The sequence below is a fragment of the Rutilus rutilus genome (assembly GCF_951802725.1).
Source record: "Rutilus rutilus genome assembly, chromosome: 8".
Taxonomy (NCBI): domain Eukaryota; kingdom Metazoa; phylum Chordata; class Actinopteri; order Cypriniformes; family Leuciscidae; genus Rutilus; species Rutilus rutilus.
The window spans coordinates 31921564-31939695 of NC_140222.1; the positions used below are offsets into that span (position 1 = coordinate 31921564).

At 38.4% G+C, this 18132-nt stretch overlaps 1 protein-coding gene across 1 annotated transcript in view; it reads right to left on the reverse strand.

The window, feature by feature from the left end:
* The window catches only part of LOC311295635 (vitellogenin-like), a 28575-nt gene extending 10638 nt beyond the window's left edge, over nt 1-17937 (reverse strand). Inside the window, exons 1-32 of the mRNA XM_084417102.1 lie at nt 17842-17937; nt 17699-17719; nt 17455-17606; nt 17114-17362; nt 16524-16685; nt 16233-16381; nt 16001-16151; nt 15714-15871; nt 15474-15639; nt 15253-15378; nt 14825-15043; nt 13266-13483; nt 13088-13185; nt 12876-13000; nt 12681-12776; nt 12487-12597; nt 7923-8109; nt 7531-7810; nt 7297-7429; nt 7001-7220; nt 6643-6899; nt 6083-6130; nt 5784-5993; nt 5415-5557; nt 5192-5330; nt 4998-5118; nt 4729-4912; nt 4535-4629; nt 4226-4320; nt 3177-3342; nt 2942-3100; nt 2757-2856 (exon numbers count right to left, since the gene is read on the reverse strand). Of these exons, the coding sequence (XP_084273228.1) occupies nt 2757-2856; nt 2942-3100; nt 3177-3342; nt 4226-4320; nt 4535-4629; nt 4729-4912; nt 4998-5118; nt 5192-5330; nt 5415-5557; nt 5784-5993; nt 6083-6130; nt 6643-6899; nt 7001-7220; nt 7297-7429; nt 7531-7810; nt 7923-8109; nt 12487-12597; nt 12681-12776; nt 12876-13000; nt 13088-13185; nt 13266-13483; nt 14825-15043; nt 15253-15378; nt 15474-15639; nt 15714-15871; nt 16001-16151; nt 16233-16381; nt 16524-16685; nt 17114-17362; nt 17455-17606; nt 17699-17719; nt 17842-17881 (4778 nt within the window). The 5' untranslated portion in view covers nt 17882-17937. The remainder of the gene's footprint in view (nt 1-2756; nt 2857-2941; nt 3101-3176; nt 3343-4225; nt 4321-4534; nt 4630-4728; nt 4913-4997; nt 5119-5191; nt 5331-5414; nt 5558-5783; nt 5994-6082; nt 6131-6642; nt 6900-7000; nt 7221-7296; nt 7430-7530; nt 7811-7922; nt 8110-12486; nt 12598-12680; nt 12777-12875; nt 13001-13087; nt 13186-13265; nt 13484-14824; nt 15044-15252; nt 15379-15473; nt 15640-15713; nt 15872-16000; nt 16152-16232; nt 16382-16523; nt 16686-17113; nt 17363-17454; nt 17607-17698; nt 17720-17841) is intronic.
* Between the last annotated feature and the right edge of the window lie 195 nt (nt 17938-18132).

Sequence of the window (18132 nt, forward strand, 5' to 3'; positions counted from 1 at the left end):
CATCCTCGCCCAGAGCTTTGGTCCCTACATGCGTGGGCCATCAACGGGTACCCACTGATCTCCCAGAGGGAGTGTTAAACACGATTGTGCAGGCTAGAGCCCCCTCTACGAGGCGGCTCTATTCCTCGAAATGGTCTGTGTTCTCTAGCTGGTGCACAGCACGCGGCTTTTCACCCCAAGACTGTGGAGTTTCGGAGGTTCTCTCCTTCCTACAAGAGCTACTGGATAAGGGCAGAGCCCCATCCACGCTCAAAGTCTACTTGGCGGCTATAGCAGCGTTTTCTAAACCGACGCTTGGTCAGTCACTCGGAAGGAACGATCTGGTCATTCGCTTCCTTAGAGGAGCTAGGAGGTTACATCCTTCCAGACCTCCCTCAGTTCCCATTTGGGACCTTTCCACGGTCTTGGAGGCCATGAAAAGTGCCCCATTTGAGCCTGCCCAATCAATAGATATCAAACACTTGTCTTTCAAAACAGTGTTTCTTCTGGCTCTCGCTTCAGTGAAGCGCATAGGGGACTTACAAGCGCTCTCAGTGAGCGCGACATGTATGGAGTTTGGGCCGAATGACTCGAAAGTCATACTCAAACCAAGGCACGGGTACGTTCCTAAATCCCTCAACACACCGTTTAGGGCTCAGGTGATTTCCCTTTCTGCCCTGCCGGTCTCTAAAGAGGAAAAGGACACCAGCTTCCTTTGCCCGGTTAGGGCATTAAGGGCTTACGTGTCTCGCACTTAGCACAGGCTAAGCTGCTTTCGGTCTAAATCAGTTCTATCTGCCCCGATGTGTTCGGCCCAGAATACTGAAACTGCTCGAGCGAATGCTCGCTGTCTGATCGCGCAGCTCTGTGGGCAGTGTGTAAGACCCACTATATTCGTCAGCTCAGGCCGTGGCCGCCCTGACTGTACGATTCATCATCACTATAATTGCTCCTTATAGGATGTTATCATTGCAGAAATGATGCTATTCTAGCCTCTCTTTTCTGGACTCTCTGTGAGTCCCTTATGATCATGTGCTATATGAACCCGGGCACATGCCCTTGGGTCTTTGGTGCTGGATCTTAGCATGCACAGCGTTTTACACTGTGTTCCCCTAGCGTAAGATTTACGCAGTACGAGAGAACCTCTCGTAAGAGAACGTACTCGGTTACTAACGTAACCTCGGTTCTCTCTAGAGAGGGAACGAGTACTGCGTATCTTGCCGTGCCTGCACACGCTCTGGTTCTCTCCAGCGATGAAAAACCAGTGAAGCTAGCCTCTCGAGCTGTATTTATAGCCCTAGGCCACGCCTGTCTTGGCGGGACGTGACGTAGTGGGCGCGAAGCGCCCTCATTGGAGCTGACGTCACGTTAGGGCCTCTTCGATAGGCGGCTGCAGTTGCCGCAGAGCAGCCAATAGGCGCGCGAGCTGTCTCGCCTATGTCTGCATGCTGCCGCAATGCGTTTTACATTATTTCAAAATTAAGGATAATTTTTTGGCTTCAGTATCTTGCGGAAAAGAGATTTTCCCCTAGCGTAAGATTTACGCAGTACTCGTTCCCTCTCTAGAGAGAACCGAGGTTACGTTAGTAACCGAGTAAGTTTTTTTTATTTTTGCTGACTAAATGTTAATTTTAAAATAATGATTAACAAATGTTAACAAATGCTTTGGCTGGTGAGATGATTGATAAGTAGATATCAATTAGAGTTTAGGTTACCCTGGCCTCTCATCCATAGTCCAAAGTCCACATTGAAATGCTTATTATTATTATTATATATATAATTATTTCATTTATTGAAAGATTGTTTAGAATACTTCCAATTTTCTGTGAAAAATAGTTTGGAATACTTTCACTTTTACCTAAATATAACAATGCAATATAATGAATTTAAAATTACGTTTAGTAGTACATGTCATGGAAGGCTATCATCTATCTATTCAGGAAGCCATAAATAGATACTTTCAGAATAGGTGAAAGGGCAATGTCATGTCATTTGCATCATGCAACTTTGACTTGGAACAGAGCAAACAAATCAAGAAGTCATGGTCATTGATTCTAATATTGATTAACATCCAAATCACATGGTTATCATCTAATATTTATGCATATGGCAATATTTAATAAGAATTCACAAAACATCAAAAGTGAACTTCTGTAGACATTATATGTTCTTTGTATCTCAAATATGGGAAATATGCAGTGAAGGCTCCTTTAAAGCAATGGGCAAAAGTATTAAAAGAACAGTTGTGGGACCCACGGTGCAGTGTTTATAGATTTGCTTATAGCTATGCTTCAGAGAAAAATAAAATTAATAATGTAGTGTCAAAAATGTGTGGTGTTTTTTTTTATGCATTGCAGAGCAATATTTACAACACTTTACAATTGAGCGCATAATGTTAACATTAGTTAATGCATTAGGTATTGGATTTAACAATGAACAATATTCTTCACAGCATTTATTAACCTTGGTTAATGTCAAATATTCTTCATTGTTAGTTCATAATGAGTCAACTAATGTTAACGCATGCAATTATGTGTATGACAATGCATAGACGTATGTCTGATTTTGTTACATCAAAATAAATATCAAAATTGTTACTAAAGTTCATGTTTATTTAAATGGGGGGGGGGGGGGGGGTTGTACATATTTACCTGCCAAACAAGCAATTGAGATACATGGTTTTAGAGCTTTAACCCATATTTAGTTTATGTATATATTTTATTTGTTTAATTGTTGTTTTTTAAACGTTGCAATTTTGCTTCAGCAGTTAAACACACTCCACTGTACAGTAACAGGCCATGTGGGCTTCTGCAGTTTCTCTCAGATCTTCAGTCTTCTCATTGCTGCTCAAATTTGCAGAAAGGTTGGATTTTAAGTCTGAAACAAAAGCATCACATGAAACTAGCTACTGAAAAGAAATCTGTGAAATACTGCATGAAAATTCGGTGGATGAAGGTCTTACTAGAAGGCAGGCAGTAGTATCCAACAGTGATATGACTAGTCCTAATTGGCAGACAGCCAGGCAGGCAACGCAACACAGGCTCAACAGAGTAGCATTTGGATTCTTGCCTATTTGACCTCTGCTTCTCCAGTTCCACAGTTTCAAGCTTCATGTGACACTCTGGGGAAGATGGTATACAATAAAAGCATTTTATTGGAGTAAATTGTTGTCACAGAATAAGCAGTAAAACACTTACGGCTGGCATCACGGCAGCTCTCAGCAGGAAGCACCCATGAGTGGGCAAAGGTGACTGAGCTCTTGGTCAGGTATCCAGTGGGTGTGCGATACTCCTGTCTGATCTCTCCATCAGCCTTTCCACAGAGTCCACAAGTCTGTCCCTTCATCCAGTCCGCAACATAAATCTGCAAAATCGGGGAAACCTCTATTTATCTTACAATGGATGGTAATAACCATCTGTCTGGTACAATAAATAATTTGTATCATATTTATATTTCAGTTGACATTGTGTATTATATAAAAAAAAATGGGTAACACTTTATTTTGATGGTCCCTTTTGAACATTCTGTTGACTATAAGCTATATGGCTATATGTCCCTGGCCACAGTGGCTGAGCCGAGCTACCGGGTCTCTTTGACTCCCTGAACTGCCGGCGCCGCCCCTTGTTGTTTTCTGGGTTCTGTGTAAATAAAAGTTAAACTGCTGCGTTTAGGTCCTGCATTCATTATTATTGCAACCAACTTGTGACAATGTCGGAGCGCTTCCCTCTGTAACGTTGAGCAGACTCAGAGACAAAGAGCCGGATCCAAATGCAGTGTGTTATTTATTTACAAAAATAAGGCACAAACTCAAACTACAGAACTCAAAACTCAAACTCAAAGCAAAGCACGGAACATCAGGAGCAGAACTAAAATCTCAGCGCTACAAGGAACAAAACTGAGCACATCAATGAAACAGCCAACACTGGACAAGACCTGACAAAGAACATGGGATATAAATACACATGGGTTAAAAAAAATAACAAGACTCACCTGGGAACAATCAAGACTAATGAACAGGGGAGCTAATCAACAAAAGGACTACAAAGGATGACAAAACCTAACACAGGAACTGAATATAGGCAGTGAACACAGAAACAATAGGAACAGAAAAAACGTAAAAGTCCTAAAACACAACACAGGGGAACACAAGACAAGATCTTAAACGTCTGATTGAATGTTTAAAATTTAAAAAGTCAATAGTTTCATAGAATGACCCCATTTTCTGGTCTGTCAAGTTATGTCTTACCTTCCACTGGTCAGTGGAATAATAGACCTCTTGAAGACCATGGCCTGGTGCATAGAGAGCGATACCTTGACCTTTCTGTTCAATTCGTATGGTTCCTACATAAAAAAAGCCTAATAAATATACAGGAGAACACACCAAGACTTCCTTCACAAGGCATTAACCAGCATCCCATTAAACGTTATATTTAATTGCATAAAATGCATTTGAAATACTTCATCAAACTTTTTTTCTAACTGCATGTCAAGTCTAAAAATGTAATTGCTAAAGCAACAGACTTGTATACCAAATTAATGTGGAGAGAACTTCAACCTGTTGGGTGCTGGTAAGAAATATTCTTGGTTGGCACTTCAATTCCATTCATTTTAACCTTCACTGTACTCTCCTGGTGGTATATGTCAACATCACTGTTGTGGAAGGAAATAATATTAATATTAATAATATTAATATTGCAGTGAGGTTGCTTTTGAATAATCGTACTAGTAATATCAGTAAGCTGGACTTACATGTCTGACACCTTAATGTTTAAGTCTTCATGCTCAAAGACATTCTCTTTTTTCATTAGAACTACGAATTTATGTTCTGAAGTGCAGTCTTGAACCAAGACTTGGTAGCAGGAAAGGGGAATTTCATAGTTGTATACCCTACGGTTAAACATATTCAAGTTGTTTCTGACCTTACTGCATTTAGCTAAACAGTGAGAAAAACAAAACATTTTGAGAAAAAAAAGATCAATTTACAAAAAACGAAAGGCCGCTTATTGCACTTTACTAACCTGAACTAGCCTCTGTATAAAGGTTTCGAATTATGTTCATGACATCTTCTTCTGGATAGGCCTGGACAGCCTCAAAAGGCAAAGTGATTGGAAGAACCAAGTTTGACTTCGACATGGTCATCTGCAATTCATACATTTCATAAATTGCTTAAAAAAAAAAGGCATAGTAAGCCAATCATTAGATTATTGCTTACCTTTGGGGTCTTAATAATGATGTTCATGGTCCTTTCAGTTCGGACAAGTATGAACAGTTCAATCTGTCTCTCTGTGTTTTTTTCATAGCTAATGGCCAATCCAGTCATTTGAGCTGCACCAGGGATGTATTCGGCCAAACTTGAATAGGAAATAAAAATAAAAATGTGTTTATTCTTTGACTTTTATGAAGTGTAACCTTTGCGAAATGAAGAGTAACCAAACCTCTTGGCATAGGTGGTAATAATTCTGGGCACCTTCTCACACTTCACTTTGAGATAGGCCATAGGACTTGAACCATGGTGGCCAATCCCTGCGTTGATGGAAATTGCATATTGTTGGCACTCTGCACCCCAGACAATCCTTGCCTAGATAGAGGCACATTTTGTAGAATGATAGATTGTCCAGTACTGGCCACTATCCTTTAGAGTTAGGCTCCAATCCCACTTAAACAGGATTACTAAACACAATTGTGTTTAGGCAGGTTGAAGCTAAACTCTACACAACACTGGCCATCCAGGAGCAAGATTGTATACCCTTAACATAACAGAAAGTGGTAACTAAAACCTAAACCGATTTCATCAAATTTCTTACAGCAACTTTGTGCATGCTCAGCAGAATGCCATTTGCACACATCCTCCAGTTGTCATTCACTGCAATGGAGACCACAATGATCTGCACTCTTGAGGTGGATCTGTCCAGGTAAGCAACAAACTGGTACCCCAACAACTTGCGATCAACTCTCACAACTCGTGCAATGATAGCGACCACTGGAGGAACTGAGTCCCCAATGAATCTAGCCTTCTGCAATGTAAAGACATTTACCAATTAATTGATATAAAAAAAAGTTTTAAAAATAGAAAGATATGCTGATGGGAACTATGTCATACAACCTCTTGAACAACCTTAAAACGTTCACTGCTTTGTCCACTGGAGAGTTCCTTGTGATCGAGAATGAAAATGTAGTTTTAAAAGTAAAACACTAAAACATTGACTTCAGTAAATTATTGTTTTTCTGTCATTTATTTTCTAATGTCAGCCACACGCTACACAATTTTAGCCCTGATTTTCCACTCGCCAATAGTTGATGGAGATCACCATCAAAAGCCCAAAATCCGAGGCTTATTCACATAAGTGACGATCACTGTGTTTGAATGGCCAAAGACGCTATTTGAGAGAAGCGCAGATTGGTGGCAGATGCCTGAGAGATATTTAGGCTAATTATAATTAAAATAATTAATTATAGAATAATTTAGCAGGTTAAATATCTAGACCTGTCTGGGTCCAAGTCCTGTATTGTGAAATGTGTTTTAACTGGAAATGACATCGCATATGATAGTTGTGTAGTATGAAAAGAACAGTAATCTAACGACTTTGAAAGTTGTGTAGTGTGTGGGTGGCATAATAAATAAAAAATCTAGAAATTACCTTTGTGATAATGAAAAAAACTCACTTTGGACAGATGAGAGCTGGAAAAGCGAACAGAACTGCTGGAACTAATGCTCCGGCTGCTGGTGCTTCTAGGGGAAAACAATACATTACGGTTGAAGAACCTGTAGTTGTTGTTCCTCTGTCCACCCTCCAGGTGGAATGGAATCTTGACCTTGGGAGTGTCTGTGTCTACAAAGTTGATTTCTTTAAGGAGCTGTTTAGCAGCTCTTGGACCCAGTTGGACCTCTAGCTCTAGTCCCTCAACAGCAGGACCATCAGCTATCAATAAATAAATTATAAGATAACATTTTCCATAACAAATATAGGTCTGGACAAATTCTGAAGATGTCATTTATATAGTTTTGATTTCAGATACTTGCCTCGAGCTATGTTAATATGTACTTCATGCGTTCCAATCATGTTATAAAGGGTGGTGTTTTTGATGAAGTCAGCATTACAGGACATAATCTCCATGCATGCTTTGACTCCAATGTGAGGTACAACAGAACAAAGAGTTCTGTGAACTGGAACAATAGTCCTCAGTTCAGGTTCCTCGGCAGGTGGCTTGACAGATGTCAAATGGTTAACGGTTTCAGATGACTGTTTGGATGAATAAAACAAATCCTTAGAAATTTTCTTTTTTAACATGTATGTATATCTTTTTACAGTATCTTACCAAATCTCCAGGTGAAATCATGGAGGTAAGTGTTTCTTGGGAATTTTGCACAACTACCGCCTCTGGTACAATGGGTGTAATTCTCTCTGCATTGACCTCCTTAATGTTTCTGGCTGCTACCAAAGTTTCAAAGCTAGTGTAAGACAAGAAGCACAAAATGCTAATTGAGTTATGAGAAAGACAGTGGTGAAATGATCCAGACAGTGGTGAAGGACTACTCAAAATATTCTGTACCGTGCAGTCACAGCATGCACCGGAAGTACAATAGGAAAGGCCTGTATCTTAAAATTAGCATTTGGGATGTCAAACTTTACTTCCACTTTTAGAGGAAAAAATGTACTGATGTTTCCTCTGGCCATGGAAGCAGCTTGAATGAAGCCAGTGTTCAGTCCCATTACAGCAAAAGTCTGTAAGGCAATGCTCGGTGAAACTTCAGCAGTTAACTTCACATCCATCTTCATCAGATGAGCAACACTGATGGTTTCAGTTAGAGGTGGTGTAATAATAGCCTGGACTGGACATGATGGCAATAAGAAAGAAGTTAAAAGGTACATTTCTGTATGTATTTCTCTTTTCCCAAAGAGAAAAACTTTAAACTGACTACTGTGATTTTCAGACTGTTTTACCCTTCAGATTAGCAGCAGCAACAGCAGCGGTGTATAAACTAAACTCCATGGGTACACCAGCTACGGATGGGAAGATGCGACGTACTTCAGCCACCAGCAGAGGCTTGGCATATTTAAAAGCAATGCCATTCTGCATTGCTTTAAGTGCTTTCCCTGCCAGCTCTTGTATATAGCCTCCAGTAGTAAGCTGTAGATACAATTTTACTGTTAGCCCCATGTTGAACATTCTTCTTTAAAGTTTTAGAAGACAATGCAAATCATTTCATATCACAGCGTTTTAGGATGTGTTCACACTTGTAGTTTGGTTCTCTTGGTTCTTTTTGTCAGGACCAACAAGAAAATTATACATTTAGGTTTACTTAGCATTCACACTGTAATTTTTAACACAGAACCTAAAGATAAAAAAGGCTTTATGGTATGGGGCGCCGTTTGTAAAGTGGCTCACGCTGAAAATAACAGCAACATTTTGTCACTTTTAGCTTCAAACTATGTTTAAAAAACTGGTATGAATTTGTCACTTTTTAGCACATTTACAATATTTGTCAACTTAGAGATATTTTAAATAGTTAAATCTAACTATTTGTTACACCTAAATGTTAAATGTTAAATCTAATTGCTAAATCTAAATCTTAAATCTAAATCTAATTCTAATTCTAATTCTAATTCTAATTCTAAATGTTAAATCTAAATCTAAATGTTGAATCTAAATGTTAAATCTAAAACTAAATGTTGAATCTAAATGTTAAATCTAAATCTAAATCTAAATGTTGAATCTAAATGTTTCGGGTGAAACTAAATATTTAAGTAATATGCAAATTCAAAATGCCGGTAACCGGAAGTGCCAAAATAAAAGCTCGAGGAGGTCAATGTGTGTTTATAGCATGGTTTATAGTGTCAATTAACAAATAAAAACCATCTCATCCGAGAAAATGGACTCTTGGACGTGGATTATCGTGATAATAACTACCTAAAATAATAAACACATTTGGAGAAACTGTATTTGAAGAGTAGGCTAGTGTCACTTTTATGAAAAGTGCGGGACTTATGACCTGTAGCCATAATAGCCAGCCACGAGGGGGCTCACTTTGACAGCGCCCCATACTGAGGCGGTTGCTGTCGTTGTTGAAACATTTTGAATAGCCGCCAGGACGGCTCTGCCGATGCTCTCGGCTAACACCGATTCGTTGGACATTTTGAACGACAGTAACATTACCGTACCTGGTCAGGGGCGGGCGGGGATATAGGCTCTTGATGGCCTTTAAGCAAGCGAACATGACAGAGAGTGATGACAGAGTGATGACATGACATTCAGTCAAAGTGAGCCCCCTCGTGGCTGGCTATTATGGCTACAGGTCATAAGTCCCGCACTTTTCATAAAATCTACACTAGCCTACTCTTCAAATACAGTTTCTCCAAACGTGTTTATTATTTTAGGTAGTTATTATCACGATAATCCATGTCCAAGAGTCCATTTCCTCGGATGAGATGTGTTTTTTTTTTCGTTATTTGACACTATAAACCATGCTAGTATAAACACACACTGACCTCCTCAAGCTTTTATTTTGGCTCTTCCGGTTACCGGCATTTTGAATTTGCATATTAGTTAAATATTTTGTTTCACCCGAAACATTTAGATTCAACATTTAGATTTAGATTTAGATTTAGATTTAACATTTAGATTCAACATTTAGATTTAGATTTAACATTTAGATTTAGATTTAGATTTAATATTTAGATTTAACATTTAGATTTAGATTTAGATTTAACATTTAGATTCAACATTTAGATTTAGATTTAACATTTAGATTTAACATTTAGATTTAGATTTAGATTTAACATTTAGATTTAGATTTAGATTTAACATTTAGATTTAACATTTAGATTTAGATTTACCATTTAACATTTAGGTGTAACATTTAATATTTAGATTTTACTATTTAAAATATCTCTAAGTTGACAAATATTGTAAATGTGCTAAAAAGTGACCGTCAAAAATTCATACCAGTTTTTTAAACATTGTTTGAAGCTAAATGTGACCATGGGCGGATCTACAGGGGGGCAAGGGGGGGCAGGTGCCCCCCCACTCTAGAGCCTTGCCCCCCCAGCTGCCCCCCTAACTTTGATGATCCAAAAACTGTACTTACAAAACCAACCCACCACTATGTCCAATACATTTACCAAAAGTGAACAATTTAATTTTTCATTTTAAATGTATTATTCGCCCCTCCCCCCTGCCTCTCAAATAGTACGTCCCTGATTCAAACGTGCAGAGCGGCGTTCGCTCAGTCTGGCTCACACACACAGCAAGTCTGCTGTGGTACGGTGGTCCTGCAACCCGACTAGACTGAGCTGACAGAGCCTCTGAAGGTGAAGTGAGTTTCCCCAGGTGTAGTTTAAACACACGTTTAACTTAAAGTTACATTTGTAATGAATGTATTGTATGCTAAAGACGATTCAGCATCAGCAAAAACAGCGAGTCTATTACGTTAGCCAAAATCAGCGGTCAAATCGCTCCCTCGTGATTTGTAAGAGCACTCTTCCCTTTGATTAGCCTAATTTTGATTTTAGTAAAGACAAGAACAGCTTAATAAAAAATATAAAATATTGAGGGGCAGCGCTAGGGCTGGGCTAAGGGGGCTTAAGCCCCGAATGTTTTTAGTAAAGCCCCGAATATGTTGTTCAGTTGTCTTTCTCACATAGCAAATCAATTAATCAGAAAAACAAATGTGAATAAGATTACAGCGGCCGCGATTACCTAATCATGAACAGTGCATATTACATTTTTATTTATATTTTTCCCTTTGCATTGAAGGTAGCCTACTTTTGACGTGCTTTTGCAGCGTTGAGCATTGTAGCCAATCACAGACATGTCTGTTGATCACATCGGCCAATCAGAGGCGTTTAAATGAGTCGCTGTGCTGAAGATGTGTTTTGCGCGAGCTCACCGAGTTCACGTTCGCAAACCTGTCATTATTATTGGCAATAAACTTAAGATGCAAATAAGAGATTCACTTGATATTATTATTGATGCTGCTCTGATGCACTACATTACGAAACGCTCTGTTTGTTGTTAGGAAGACTAAAAGTTCAGCGGTCTAGCTCATCAATGTCAAAAATGATTAAATAAGTTAACGAATGTCTGGTAAAATGTAAGTAGAATTTATTGTTTTATATTTGACTGTTTTACAATAGAAAAGTTCAACTACCGAGACAAGCAACGTATATTTTGGGCTTCGTGTGCACATCTAAACGATCAAATATGTCAAAATGGCTGTCTTGGAGATTCACTTAAACAGTTTATTCACTTAAATACAGTTTATGTCTTAATAGTTGGGAGAAAATATGATGCGTAATAATGATTAGATCTGCATTTGGTCTTAAAGGGGCAGCAGTCTAATAAACCTGCTGATGATTGCTCCATTAATGTGAACCAAACAACAAAAGCCAAAGAGAAAATCAGTCGCAGCTCTTGAATGAATAATTTTGGCTTTTATAACTTTAATCTATGATAACCTATGCAGTGTTATTTTAAATCTGACTTTATTAGATGTCTTTTTAGCCCATATTACTCCTGAACAGTAATGCCGACATTACTGAAATTAAAGCACTGGGTATATAATTTGTATATTTGTTTAATTGTTTACTTTTTTTTGTTTGACCATGTGTTTGTACTTTGTTTTTGGTGTCCTATGTCTTCTGAATATAAAACACAAAAGCCTGCACCCTTCTGCATAACATGCATGTTTTATTTGTTTTGTTAAAGCATTGCTTTTTCTTTTGCTATAGATATTTATTTTACATTTCAAAATATAAAGCAATATTAAATGTGTTCATAATAGTTTTTTCCCCCTTTTTTTTATATAACAAAAAGAACCGATAAGAATACCGTTAAAGTACCGGATCGATAAGGAGTATTGGTAAGAGTAGTAATACCGTTAAAACCTTAACGATACCCATCCCTATTGGCAGCAACGAATTAAAAGTTATGGCCAATTTAACTGCGATTTAAATTCAGTATATATACTTCTGCCATATGTTGCCACCCCTCAAAAATTCCTGCCCCCCTCTCGCCACCCCATAAATATCTTTCTAGATCCGCCTCTGAATGTGACAAAATGTTGCTGTTATTTTCAGCGTGAGCCGCTTTACAAACGGTGCCCCATATTATGGCATATATTTTGCAACGGATCTCATACAACATTCAAAACAATACTGTGTTTTGGGCTAAATGGGCTTGTTGTATGTGCGTACAAATGATTGTATTTTTCATCTGAGAACTCACAAAGAGCTTATAAAATGTGAAAAAAAAAGCATTTCAGTCCACTTGGGTCAACTGGGGGTTTCAGTCCACTTGGGTCCACTGGGGGTTTCAGTCCACTGGGGGTTTCGGTCCACTTGTTTGGTGCACACCAGGGTTCGGATGGCAGTTTTCACACTTATTCAAATGAACCGCACTAACAGAGCAATCACACCAGGGTTCGTTTTAATTGAACCCAACCTGCCAAGTGTGAACACACACCCTAAGTTTATATGAAATTATATTACTACAATACACCTGTGTTACCTGTTCAATATCTGCTTTGCCAACATTTGCAAAAGCGATCTCTTGTCCAAGAAGTTTCACATAGATTGAGCCCAAGGGCTGCTTCTTTGGCAGGGCCTTGAATGCTTTTAACTGCAGCATAACAAATAGACAAAAAATATATGTAGCTGTTAAGAAAAACTGCATAAATTACGTTTATAATATGCCACACTTACAGTCTTAAGCACTTGTTTCATCCTGGACTGCCTGTCCTCATACAGAAATGGAGATTTCAGAAGAGCCTCCTGAATTCCATCAGTTCTGATGCCAACCTGAAATAAAATACTTAAATTAGGTATAGTATGGACTTATGGACTATCATTTAAGATATGAATAAAATTGAAAAGTACTGCATCTTCATAGCTACTCACCTCAATCACATCAGCCGCAGCTCCAGCAATGTAAGCACGTGCTTTAGCTACAACAGCTCTGGGCAGGATGGTGGCGGCATCGTTGATAATGAAAGCACTACCGACAGCACCAACCATGAGAGGAGCTGAACAACAAAACTAAACAGTAAGTTTTCAGAGGAAACCATCTCATGGCATGAAACACCATTGATAGATCAACGGAACTTTCTTACACTCATAACCATCCAAGAAAATTGCTTTGCTGTAAAGAAAGCTAAGTTTGTCCAGTTTTGGGCTTAGTATCTTGATGGCAACATTGCAGGCTGCAGCACTGAAAAAGACAGGTTTGGATTTTAGATGTTAAAGTTTTAAACATCTATGTTGAAAAATATTCGTGAATAATAAACTCACATTAGAGCAAACTCAGGGGATGTGCTTCTTGTCAAGGATTTCATGTGAGAGTACACAAGACTGGCCACCTGTAGATTTGGTTCCTTTTGTAAAGCACGTGCAAGAGTAATAACCAGACCCAAGCTTGGCTTTGTCTCAAAAAGAACAATCCATGAGACCATGCGCAGTTCTGGGTGAAGATCTTTGTTCACAAAAATCTGCAGAACTACATTCTGGACCTGAAATGCAAAGCGAGATGCATATAGTAACCAGTGTTGGGTGTAATGCGTTACTAAGAAATTAATAACTGTAATTTTATTTATTTCCCTTGAAAATGTAAAGTAAGGGTTTACTCTAATTTTTTCTGTAATTTAATTACAGTACATGTAATTGCATTAAATACTGTATTGACTAAAGAACAATTATGTGGATTTAACAAAAAAATGTATGTCTAATGTTAAAATGAATGTTTTTAATGTAACTTCTCCCTGTAAATACTGTGGTCAGTTCAGAATAATTTATGTAATTTTATATTATTTATTCGAAAGAATTAAAGGGGTCATGAACTGCATTGTTTTATTGTTTTATAATATTCCCTGGGGTGCACTTATAATGTTAGTACAAATTTTTTTTTTTTTACATAAAAAATGGTCATAATTTAGAAATAAAAGGCATTTTTCCCACCCTGATTTTAGCCCACTGATTTGAATGCTCTGTTTGAAGGGGCAAACTGTGAGACTGCAGTGTAAACGCCCATTGCTGTGATTGGCTAACATCTTTGCATATGAAATAGCTAGTATTGCATGTGAAACTCTCTCGAAAACATGTTGAGGCAATACTGTCGAGACAATATTGTAAAAGTCTGTTTGCAAAGTCTGCGCCGAAATTGCGTCTGATTTACCAAAGAATCCAGAGTGAAATATACTGAATACAAATAGCCTAAATAATGCTCAACTGAGACATTCACATTGATGAAAATAAATAACCACATTCCTCGCCTTAGGATCCTTTGGAAGGTAATGTTATTTTAATGGAGTTGATCCTGCATCTTTCTTCTCTCCTCATCATTTCATAAACACGCCAATCGGCGGGGCCAAAGTTTTAATGGTGAAGTAGACGTTGATTTTTTTTTTTTTCTGCAGAGGCCTATTTATCATAGATAGGCACATTCCACAACGAGTCGCTCGCTGGGCTTGGTTACAATAAAAGCTGTTTTTTGGACTAACAAGGAAGTTTTCAGCTCTGAAACCTACAGGATATTCTTACAGTGTGATGACCTCTTTAGTGTGATGAAATGTCAAATTTCTCAGTTCATGACCCCTTTAAAAGAGCAGTTTCATGTCTGTCATTGTATTGTTCAACTGGTCAAGGTTGATATGGGATTTAGAAAGTAATCAGTAATAAGTAATGCAATACTTTTTAGAAAGAGTAATTTGTACAGTAATCTAATAACCCTGTTGAAGATGTAATTAGTAGCTAGAAATTAACTACTTTTTTAGAGTAACGTACCCAAAAGTTGAGAAACACTATGACCCATTTGATCAGAATGACGAAGCATGACTCAAAAATCTCTGACTAACCAGTTTTGGTTCCTTTTTGGCAACGGCCTTCAGAGCCAAAATTGCACACACTTGAACTCTCATGGGAAATTGAGGTATTTGGGTCCCAAATACTGGTAAAAACTTTGTGAAGTATTTAATGCTAGCGGGGTGACCGGCATTGCCCAGTACTTTCAGAATCAAGGTGATCTCTGAAATGTCAGCCTTTGCAGTCGCCTCAGAAACAATCTCATGGATGGGCTAGAAGAAAAACAGCAAGTTGTCCATATCCACACATACAGTCAATCAAATCATTTAAAACTGGGATAGGTAACTTCAGTCCTGGAGGGCCACTGTCCTGCAGAGTTTATCTCTAACTCTGATAAAAACTCACCAGCCTGTAGCTTTCTAGTAATCGCCAGGACCGCCAGGACCGAAGTTAACCATCCCTGATTTAGAATCGTCTTTACCTTCAAAAGCTCCACTGGGCATTCAAGAGCATCACTGCAGTACCTGGCAATCATTGTCCCATAGCCAAGCATAGCAACATCACGTAGAACTGGTGTTTCTTGAACTTTGTGACTCAAAGCCAGACCCTTTGTTGGTTGCAACATTTAAGGAACAAGTTCTGACATTATTTCTCATGCTAAATAATAAGTTCGATTCAATCTTCAGATATGAGTGTACGCACAGAGTATATCTTAATGGTGTCCAAGTTAGCAGTGACCATGTGCACAGTGGCCAGAAGGACTTGAGTGAACTCAGGGATGGAAAGTTCATCTGCCAAGAAGATCTTCTTGATGAATTTTAAAGCATCTAGGGTGCCAACTGCAGGAACAGCATCTAAGATCCATTTCCTTAGAGTAAAGATGAGAATTTGAAAAAAGGAGACAAAAACCTTTTTCAGACTGTTAAATTGACTTTGATGTACCTGAAATTTGGTCTGGTTTTAAACTGAGACCAGATTCCCTCAACAGCATCCACACTCGCATAACGCATAAGCTGAATGAGCTGAATATATTTCAGAGGAACATCTTCAGGGACTTCTTCCAGTTTTTTGGTTGCCAGATGATTCAGAGCATCTACTATCTTGATGAATACCAGTAAAACAAAAAGGAGAGAGTTAAAATACTACTATTATTTATTAAGAAAAACTGAAGATGAGGTTAAAGATACTAAATGAAAAATAACAAATAATAATATGAAATATATTCTCACTTGAGCCTGTGGATTACTGATTCTCATGAGCTGAATCGGACTCCAGAGAGTCTCAGTGCTAAATTCATAATGTAAAGATCCACGGGCTAAATATTCAGCACTGATTGGGATTATGGGAGATGACATAATGTCCAGAAAGGTCAAGGTTTGTCTGAAATTTTGAAAATGAAACACAAAAAATTTACACAAATATAATTAAATCAGAATGAGAGTGCATGAACAAACGGCTTGCCTAGTTTCCATCTGGGTAGCATCACCAATCTCGTAATGAGGTGTAAACTGATGAATCTCTTGGACTGTTGCTTCAGTAAACACAAAACCAGTTGGAGTTGGCTTCATGTAGTAGTTGTAGGTTGCAACCCCAGAGAGACTCTTTCCCCTCTGTCCAAGAATATATAGATTATATTGATATTTAAAGAAACACATTTATATGTTTATCATTTCAGGTCTCAAACCCAAGTATCTTTATAGACCCCCATCTGAAAACTAAAGCATTGATAGAAAAATACATTTTTGACCTGACCTGCTGACATTCAGTGCACTTTTCAATGTAAGTCAAGCCAACATCCTTCATGATTCTCTCTTGGCAACGGGTCAAATCCCTGGACTTAGTGATGATGGTGTGGTTGTTTTCTTCATCTTCACTAATCAGATACTGGGTTTCGCAAATACCTTGAACTCCATCCTTATCAGAAAGAAGACTCAGCTCAGTCTAGCTTAATATTATTGTTAATTAAACTTAAAGGTTGTATCAGCGATTTCAGGCCCAAACATAAATGATGGCCGTCAAAAAAACGTGTCTCTGTAGGCAGCCTAGGCTCTGACAGGGGGTGGGTGTTGTGAGGTTTTGCAAAACCTCACAACACCCACCCCTGTCGGTGATTGGTTGGAACACTATTTATTTTGGTTTTGAGTGGTTGGTGAAACCAACTGTTTTTGTGTGCAGATCTCAGAGCCTAGGCTGCCTACAGAGACGCGGTTTTTGGACGGCCTGCTTATGGGGCGGACAGCTAGCGGATCGTTAGGAAAGATTAGACGAATGTGATCATTTATGTTTGAGCCGTTTTTGGGCCTGAAATCGCTGATACAACCTTTAATTTCAGCAAGTCTAACCTCTTGAACCTCATAGATGCTCTGGGTCTTCTTGAGGTTGAGCTGAAGTATGTTCAGAATTCCTCTGTGCAGGTTGATGACGGTAGTTGGGACCACAGAAGGGGTGAATATCCTTCCAACCTTACCATTGTTGTACTCAAACTTAATAGGAATCTGAAGCTGAGCAGCCAATTCTGAGGTGAGCTTAGAAGCGACAAAAGTATCTGTGGGCCAGATATCACTGTACTCAAACAGCTGAGGTTTCGAGAGCTGAAACGATTGGGAAAACATTGAGCTTCTTTTCAATTACGTGAGGGCAGTAAGAGAAAAAAGCTCCATGATTGGGATAAAAGTTCTGGTACCTTAAGCAGGAATACATTCTCAGCTGCAGCACTGATTAAAACCTTGCTGTTGATCTTAATGCCAGCTCTGGCCAGACCTTCCTGGTGAAGACCACTGAAGAGCAAAGCCTCATATTTGTACGCATAGGTCTGGCTGCCAGCCAAATCAGGGACTAAAAGTGCAAAAAATCTTTTTACACAAGACACATACAGTACTGTAGAAAAATATCCTTTTATCACTAGTAAAATGAGATTAACTACTTACGAAGATTCACATGTTGACTTGCTGAAATATCAGAAAAAGAGTAATATTCATTTAAATACGTCCTACAGTGGCAATTTTGTCAAATTATGATATGCTATGATATGCATGCAAATGAAGTCATTTAAAAGTTGCAGGTTACTTACCCACAAGGGCTATGATCAAGGCCATTACAACAGTTCTCATGATCAGCGGTTGTGCAAAAACACCATGTCCATTTTAAAGTCAAGCTTTTGCTGGCCAAATACTGATCTCAAAATGTATGATTAACCAGTTGTTTAGCAAAACCAACCGGTTGCGTTTCTTCTCATGCCAGCTGATTGGTCTAATTTGGCAATCCAATGTAACCTGGACTTTAGTACTTAATCCTGTAATACTTTATATATATATATATATATATATATATATATATATATATATATATATATATATATATA